At 37.3% G+C, this 9,086-nt stretch overlaps 1 protein-coding gene across 1 annotated transcript; it reads right to left on the minus strand.

Annotated features, from left to right (window-relative positions):
* Positions 1–3,634: 3,634 nt before the first annotated feature.
* On the minus strand, positions 3,635–5,372 carry LOC116257274 (CASP-like protein 1F1). Its single transcript, XM_031633888.2, has 3 exons — positions 5,054–5,372; positions 4,765–4,885; positions 3,635–4,108 (listed from the first exon to the last, which is right to left on the minus strand). Exons 1-3 carry the CDS (start codon positions 5,260–5,262, stop codon positions 3,878–3,880), a joined length of 561 nt encoding a protein of 186 aa, XP_031489748.1. The 5' UTR covers positions 5,263–5,372; the 3' UTR covers positions 3,635–3,877.
* Positions 5,373–9,086: the final 3,714 nt, after the last annotated feature.

Genomic DNA, 9,086 nt, shown 5'->3' on the forward strand with positions numbered 1-9,086 from the left:
AAATTTAAAGGGGCTGTACAAACTTGTAAAAAATGAAATTATGTAATGATTTATAATACTCAATCAACAGAGAAATAACAAATAATGATTACCCAATAAGAATAAAAAGTCGAGTAATTGACGAAAGGAAATTTACAAAAAACTTATAACAATTGGCAATGATAAAAAAACATATTTTTTTAATTATTGTTAAGAATGCACCCAAAATGCTTGTATCGTTAGCCAAAAGTTACAATCCTGTCAATTAACCTAGGCTATGACTAACGTAAGTTAGTTAAATGAATAAAATGACAAGTGCTCTTAATGTAAAACAATTTTTATGTTTATTAGTTTGCATCCAATATTATAAATACATGTTTAACAATATCCAAATAAGTTTGCGTTTTTTAGTAGTATATAAATTAATTGGGTGAATGCTTTTTTATTAACTTTATATAAGAGAAACCCAGGTGCATCTATAAAAATTAGTATATTTATTATGCGCTTCTTTTGAGAGCAAATGAAATTTTTGATTAAAAAATAAACTTAGGGATCTTTGTAATTAACTATGAAAAAGTAAAATTTTAATAATATAAAAACATTAGCTATTTTTCTTATTATCACCGAAATTCTAAGCATGTTTTAAAATGTTTTTCAAGGAAAAAATATGAATCACTCTACTTTATCTCGTTTTTCTGTTTCAAATAATTCTTGTAGCATCGGTATTTGCACCGAGACCTAGGTTTCAGGTGAAATGAGAAAATTGAGATCTCACTGGTACCTTTCACGCAGTTCAGTTTTTTGGCTTCAAAATAACGCAAAGGCGAAAAGATTACGATCTCATAAAAAAATTATTATATTCGCAAGAATGTTAAGCCGAAGAGAGGGTATGATATCTCAATCCAGCTCCCTCACCAACCTGTTTTAAATGTTTGTTTCTTTTAACGGAAGGAAAGCATTAAGCTTTTCTTCAGCAAATCTTAATGTAAAAGAGGGGGAAAAAAGGACAAATGTTTGGTGGGTTGGTAAGAAATGATGTTTGGTTGCTGAATACGAAATTGCTTTCACTTTGGGAAACTAGAGCCGATAGAAAGCGCCTTCACACCAATATTGTTAGTATGAGTGTGGCTAATAAGCAGTATATAACAGCTGAAACCCAACTCCACTACACCATATCTTTTTAGAACTAATTAGCGGGTTTGTTGACGGACCCAAATTGAGCGACGCTCTTTTTCTAATTTGTGTGTTTCGAAAATAATAAAGAAATAACTTGAAATAATTAGGAAAAGTAAGGATCTTCAGCGGGGTTCGCATAGGCATGCCTTTCTACGAGGGGCTATTATCACACGTGTAGGCCGTGGCTGTGACGGTGATGCCTTTGCCTTCACGACTTCACACAGCAACACAAAATATAGTTGATCGGAAGAGTGTTGCTTAATTAACAATATTATTGATAGTGTCAATTGTCTATAAAATGATACCACAACATATATACGTGTGTGTGTATCAGTTGCTTTAAATACGTTCTTTTGGTATATTAAAAATAATATTCTAATATATTAAGTGTTACGTGGTCGTACCGTCGATAAAGGGCTTGTATCTGGACGCATACCTCGCCTGTTTTAACATTTTCTATTTTTAAAAAATTAATAAATATTTGAAAACATATAGATGCTTAATTTTTTTCAACGCCTGTAAATTGATAACATTTTCGATTCTTAGACGGTATGAGGAGTGTCCGCCACATTTTGGCGACATTGATTGGAACTGCAACGCAATGCATGTCGACCGTTTTTCGTTTTTTTATACAAGCCAGTGTTGTCAATACATTCTTTTAACCATCCTTAATTGCCACACCAACCCACCAAATTTCTTTATTTACATAGTGATATTTTAATATGTTCTTATTTTTTTATATATATGAGTGTCCCTTAAAGCTTAAAACTTGAAATAATAATGCTCCTTAACCAAAATTTTTTAGCTCTGCTACCGTATAATGAACAGCTACTTCCATCGGTAGGCATCAATCCGGCCAATATTTCAGATTTTCAAACATTTAAAAATCAAATAATAATTAAAGACTCTTGCATCCATAGCCGAACATATTGGTTGATATCTACTGATGTACTCCAAATTGAGCACATGTCAGCTCCTGCCCCGTTATGCTGACGGCGCGATGAACATGCTTATGTTCATATACGGCATGGATATTGATAGTTAACATAGGAAACAGAGAAATTAATTGAAATGGATTAGCAACGTTGTGTTGCATTTTCCTTGCCTGAGGTGATTCACGCATGCCTAGCGTCGGCAAGAAGTCTGTTTGGAGTGCTCCATTCAGTGTGGCAGCCGTGTCCAAACTCCAAGTGTCATTAAATTAATTATCTCCGAAATTTAGTCGCACCATGTTGAACACTTCGAGCACTGTGATATTTTAATAGTACCAGTATCGTTCTATGTGCGTTCATTTTTTTTCGTGACCCTCAATGTTTGACCCATGAAAGCTTTAATTGGCTGCATTTATTTGGTTGAAATTACCGAGAGACGCTTCCGTTTAGGACAGGGAAAAAACTAAGATACTAGCAGAAGAGCCCAGTCAGTTAGCTGCTGGGTATGAGTTCAGACTTTTTTTGGTAGCTTAATATGAATATAAAGATTTTTGGTATTTAAGGACAGGGCTTTTTACACTGTTGAGGAGGCCAAAGATAGAGCTCTGGGAGAGAGAGGTAGAGAACTAAGAGAAGGTTTAGTCTGGGGAGGGGGGACTTGTGAAGTGAAAAAAAGCAAGCGGCATTCATTATTTGACATTGCTGAGTACAGGAATCTCACCGCCCCAACCCACTTGGGAAGGAAAGCCAGTTCCACCTGTCATTCCGTTCTCGTTCTGTCACGCATTAATCATGACCCTCCCATCAGGGAATGCCCAGATTTATGGCACGCTGGAAAGTAGTTGGAATATTCAGTCACAGTAACAAGTTACTCACAGTAATATATATATATATATATATATATATATATATATATATATATATATATATATATATATATAATGTAAAGCGGCGTGCTTATAGGCGGCATCTGCTCCGCAGAACCTGGTAAAAGTATTTTGCGGTGGTAAACTGTGTATATTTTTATTTTACACACACATATATAAGGTACGGATGTTTGCTTGTAAGCTGCATGTGCTCCGTCGCACCTGCAGATAGACCGATTATGCGTGTGTGTGCCCGCCAATTTTTCGGACTTAATATTTTTCTATATTTCGCATATTGTAGGCAATTGATTTCTGAAGCCATTGAACAGCCCACAGCGGGCACCGACGTCACATACCCAAAAAAAAAAAAATGTTCCGCTGAAGAACGAACCTCTCATCTTTGCCTCCTCTTCTCCAATAGGCAAACTATTTTTGTGGAGACTTCTACTAGTTCACGCTAAGAGCTGCACCAAATTATCCATGGGCCAAGCCCCTAGCCAGGTAGAGGGATCGGGTGAGCTCTTGTAGGCTCATGTTTGTTGCCTTTAATACTCGAAAGAGCACAATTCATGAAAATGTCATGGTTTCTTTTCTTCTGGAACAAACATGCCACTTACTACAATGCGCTTGGTACCATATATATATATATATATATGTAATGAGAGAAAGAAGGAGAGTGGGTTGCATCAACATTGCATGTTCAGATAGCAATAGATTGTCTACTTACAACGGCAACGGCACGAGTATTCGGTAGGATAGGATGTTAGAGAACAAGAGTTGGCAAGAGAACTTGAGAAGCTTCCTTATTCTGACCTTCACGAGAAAAAAAAAACATCTTGCAGGTAGCTGTTGGTAACGTATATTCTGGGATTCCTGAGTACCTGTGGTATCATGTACACTGCCATGAGAGAACTCATGAGGAGACTAACACGAGGCTACGGGTATTTGCCTAGGGCTTTTCATGGTGATGGCTGCAAGCAGGTAGAAAACTAGGAAGGCACCAAAAGAAAACACTATTGAAATGACACCGATATTACAGAACGACTCCATGTAACGGCAGACGGGGATCCAGCCGGCGTGCGCATTGCCGTATTTCGCAATGTATCCAACTGCAAGCGCCGCCGAACAGCCGGCTATGAGCAAAGCCACCATTGTCTGCATAGAATTAGAAGTAGAATTAGTTTACTTATAGTGGGTGCCTTTGCAGCACACATTCAAGATCCTGCTCGTACAGGGTTACAATCAGAAAGTACTTTCTGGTATCTACTAATTTTCTCGAATAAGTTCGAAGAGAAACCCAGAGATGAACACTCAGCGGTAAAGCTCCTTTGAGCATACCTCTTATACCGCTTGTGATTATGGTTCTCGTTTGAAAACCTAGACAAATTTATCCTGTGATAGTTACCATGTGCACACAATAGCCATGAATAAGGGAATCACAGCTTGGGATTCCGCCTGTGGCCAACAACCACAAGTTCTAGAGGTTCTCCACTTCCAGATGAGGTACTTAGGAATTTGCAGATTAAGATTTTTTTTCCTTCATGTGATAAAGATTCGAAAAGATGAGAAAGTTTCGAAGTTCCAAGACAGAAAAAAAAATTGAAAAACCCAACACCATAGGAAGTTCTATTGACCTTGTTCAGTTCGAAGGTCTGCAAGTCCAACCCCGACACTAGCGTGATGGGTGGAGCTTGGGTAGTTAGTATCAAAGAAAAACTTTTGGCTGAACCGGCTTTGGCGTCACCAGTGGTGGTTATGTATGTGTGCCGAAGAAGAAAAAGGAGTTCGAAACGTAGAGAACGGAACCTTACCAGGTCCGAGAAAAAAATCAGAAATTGGCATTTGGGTTTGAGAGATGAAGATTTCAGCTTCAAGAAGACAGCGGACGCCGTAGCGTAAGCAAAAGCAATCGAATTCGCGCCGACGAAAAACCTGCCACAAGAGATCATGAAATGTTTAATGTAACAGTTTTCTCCATTAAAACCCTGCAAAGTTAGCACTATTGGCATCCTAAGCAGTAGATCTGTTTGGATTCAGAGCCGTATGCTTGCACAGAATCAGAGAGGAAAACAAAGATGTTATGAAGGTGGGAGTCCATACTCATATGCCCCAGAGTAGTTGTATTTGGCCGTGATGGACAGGCCAAAGTAGACAAACGTTGTCTTGTTCACGGCCATGGTAATTGCAGCAGCTAGTGCCGCAACCCCAGCCAAAAGCCTCAGCAAGACTTGAAGGATAACGAAGTTTCTGGACATTGGGTATTCCTCTGGCTTGATGGTCTTGGCTACTTCCACGGACTCGACAGCCATGGTTGAATAGCCAACAAGCTCAGGGAGAGGAAGAACGAGAGACAGTCAGAGAGAGAGAGAGAGAGAAAGAGAGAGAGAGAGAGAGCCTTCACCCTTAATGAGGATGGTTCGTGGGTAGTCCTTGGTGGAATTTATAGAGGAGACAATGCCTTTCTCTTTCTTGTGGGGCCATTGATGATTTCTTCTCTTGAATATTTTTCCATTTGATTATTTCTTCATTTGCTGATAATGTCAAACAATGTCCTTCCTCTCATAGGGGTTTGCTGCTCTTTGCAAATGCCAAGAAATTAGCGTGCTAAGCCTTCTCAAGGACAGGGCTTACGTGATCGACCTTACGTTTTGGGAATGGGGAGGATAAGTAGCGTGTTTAAGTTAGTAGTCGCTACTTCGTCAGAATTTTGGGAGAATTTTTTATTAAATAGTTTTTGCCCAAATACTCTGTTACAATGTTTTAGAAACGGTGAGCACATCTTGTTGGTGGACGGCAATGCTAGCGAGATCGATACGGCTCCTTTCATTTATTGGCTGATATGAACGTTTATCAATGCTGTATCAACTATCAACTCATATCGGACGCGTAACAGCCTTCTTCTTTTTTTTATTTTTTAATGAATTTATTAAAAAATAATTTTTGAAGCAGAAAAGATAAAAATATATGTTACCTTAATAATTGCCAGAACGGGTCGATACGGCGTGTTGTTTAAGTTTCCAATACACGACGAAGTGTGATCTTTGCTACATTGCGTCTTATTATTGTAACTATGCAAGTATTGTGTCTCTTATGAGAGAGGGAGAGTATCTGTACTCTAAGTATGCATTCTTTATGCCATAGTCAACTCTAAAAACGGGGGAGAGGGAAAAAATGTGACATCAAGGCATATCATTAGAACTCTCTGGCTCACATACGTAATCATATGGCATTATGGCAGTGCTCTAGTCCTTGTAATTGCAGCCACAAGTTTTGTTTTCTGGAACATGTGGTGGAGATCTGTAGCCACAAGTTTCTAATATATATATGTGTAACATTAAGGAAAACCATGCTTAGAGATTGTATTATTGGAATCAAATCTTACGATAGCAAGAACTTATAAAAAGAATATCTTATGTCATTTAGAAATAAAAATATAAATGTTTAAGTTGTGAAAATTGGCAACATTATGGGTGAGCTCGACTGGGTAAACTTTTTCTCAATCTGCTCTTATTTGTTAAACGCGTCGAGGTTAAGGCAAAGAAATAAATCTGAAAGCGAGCTTGGGTTGCACAAGGTTGACTCGCATGAGTTCAAGGTAGTTTATATAGAGAATAGTTTTACATGTTTTTCTCATAAGATGGCTTCTAGAGTGAATTTGTTTTCAATTTGAAGAGTGCCAATCTTCAAAATCCCTTCTTTTCTTTCACGGATATGCATGTTAGCAGAAATACAGCTTTTCTACCTAATCAGTTAACTTCTGTTTGCCAAGTGATCAAGCCAAGCCTGAGCTATGATGCACTCAGTACAACCCAATATGTCAAAATTACCGGATCTAAAACTTTTTTTTGCTATATTATATTAATTCACAACGTTGAATATAAAAAACTAAACCTTTTGTAAGTGGCTATATATAGCTGTATTTAGGGCACCCATTCATTACTTCCTATTATATCTGTACTGAGTGCATGTGTTAAACTTTTTTAGTATTTTTGTTATTTCATAAGAGCACTTAATCTGTTATTTTTTAAAGACACTTTAGTTACATAAAGTTTTCTTATTTAATGGCTTATATAATATATGTCTGTATGTGTGTCTATGTATTTTTATTATTGCCAACTAGCTATTAGTGCCAATTATGTTAAATTGGTCTCGGTCATTGAATGGGATTATGGGAGGAGATATTTGACTGAAATTCTCCACCATGTAAAGTATATTCGACAAAAGGATGCAAATACATTTAAAAAAAAACGCCTTGTGCTGCGGAATCTCCATTATACATCTCTTGAATTCAACGAAAATAGAATTTGTTGTAGTTTTTACATTTTATAATGTGTCCTCACTCCTCAGAACTACTGTTTGAAACAACTCATTTTTCTCTTTTTTTAGGTTAGGCACCGCATTCGTACACACACTGGAACCTGACTTAGAAAAAATATGACAACTCTGACCATTATGTCTGTTTATTTGTTAAATGTTAAAGTATTTATTAGAATTTTTGAATTATATGGATTTAGTTATATATATATATAACCACTTTCAGTTAAAGCTTAGCTATCTTTCTCATTTGATGAGACAAATTTGTAAATGTAGCCATATAGCCTAATTTTCACGTTGCCTCATGGGGTCGCTGCTTCTATCTCTTGTCCTTATATGCATGAAGTTTGTAAAAATGGATCAATTCGAAGGTGGCTTTCTAACCAACTAAATTCTGTATCTCCAACTTTGGTAGAAGTGCAACTTCTAAACGGTTTCTGGTCACAAGCTACAGAAGTATCCAACTCCTGTCTCTGGTGGCTAGTTTTTTGCCTGTTCCTATGGAACCTGTGCGGTTCTGGATCTGGATCCAATTCTAAATTGGTGGCACATGGTTTACACTTATTATAGGTGAAGCCATATTATGGTTCGTGAATGACCAAATTGTGTTACATGAATCATGCTTTTATTTTTGCACCTATTGTAAGAAATACGATGACTCAGCCACTCAGGTTCAGATTCTGCTGGGTAAGAGTTATTATTAAATCTAATTAATTTGGTTCCGTACATCTATCATGAGTCTAATGCCTACTGGATTCACATGAAAATAATTTAGGGATAAAAATTTGGTCGTTTATCAAACTTTTCTTTGGGAACCTTGGTTGTAGTGGTGAACACGAGTCGAGCCAAGCCTAAGTTCAATCAGCTCGAACTCGGCTCGATTAATGAAACTTCGAGCTCGAGAATAACTCGATGGAAGTAGCTCGAGTTTGACTCAGCAGTTACGTGTTGAGCTCGAGCTTGACTAGATTAAGACTCGACAAACTCATTTGAATATAATTGATATTCATCGTTATATGTTGAGCTTAAGTTCGACTCAATTAAGGCTTGACAAACTTGTTTGAATAGAATTGATATTCATTGTTATGTGTTGAGGTCGAGCTTGACTCAATTAAGGCTCGACAAACTCGTAAGCTCGTTTGAATAAGCTTTTAAAATCATGCCCTACTATAATCACATGAAAGCAATAAAAAACTGCTTTATTTTTCACAGTCTAGGCGCCTCCGCGTATCTCATAATGGGCTACCTGCTTTGCTTTCTCATCCGCTCTTGATTGGTTCAGTATGCCTTGCTATTCTTTGGGATCCGATTCAGAAATAGAGTTGATCTGTTTTGGTTCCTTCTATAAATTGACGTATCTGCAACTCATAATCCCAAGGTTGTCTCCCAACCAAATCGGTTCAGATTTAATGCACGATTGAGACCAAACAAAGAACCTAGCCATGGGCATGAGCATTTGAACTCGAATCGAACCCCAGTAGCATGTTAGTTGTGATCAAGATATAATCTCGCATACTATTTGTGAATACTAGAGTTTCCCATTGGGAAGACTCACAATTAACTTGTATAGTCCTGTATTGACTTAATGTACATAGTTCATGACTCATTTATGGATATATTGTGTTACTCTGATTCATATTTCAATCCATTGAAAGATTAAGGTGCAAAACCTAAGACTAAATGTATAGTTCATCGTTAACTGATTTCCATTTTCTTACCAGTAATTAGGATCTACCTTCTTATAAGATGACATATAGAGGCCCCGCCAGAGTAGCGATCAAGTGTTCTTGTTCAGGTTTGACCATCAAAAAGTAACGAC

The sequence above is a fragment of the Nymphaea colorata genome, chromosome 7, assembly GCF_008831285.2.
Source record: "Nymphaea colorata isolate Beijing-Zhang1983 chromosome 7, ASM883128v2, whole genome shotgun sequence".
Taxonomy (NCBI): Eukaryota; Viridiplantae; Streptophyta; class Magnoliopsida; order Nymphaeales; family Nymphaeaceae; genus Nymphaea; species Nymphaea colorata.

What these genes read in the sequence shown, in the direction of transcription:
- LOC116257274 (XM_031633888.2), bottom strand. Translation starts at nt 5,262, where the DNA reads ATGGCTGTCGAGTCCGTGGAAGTAGCCAAGACCATCAAGCCAGAGGAA. An exon ending in AACTACTCTGGGGCATATGA is followed by an intron (nt 4,886 to 5,053) that starts GTATGGACTCCC and finishes CTCTTGTGGCAG; the next exon opens with GTTTTTCGTCGGCGCGAATT. An exon ending in TGATTTTTTTCTCGGACCTG is followed by an intron (nt 4,109 to 4,764) that starts GTAAGGTTCCGT and finishes AATTCTATGCAG; the next exon opens with ACAATGGTGGCTTTGCTCAT.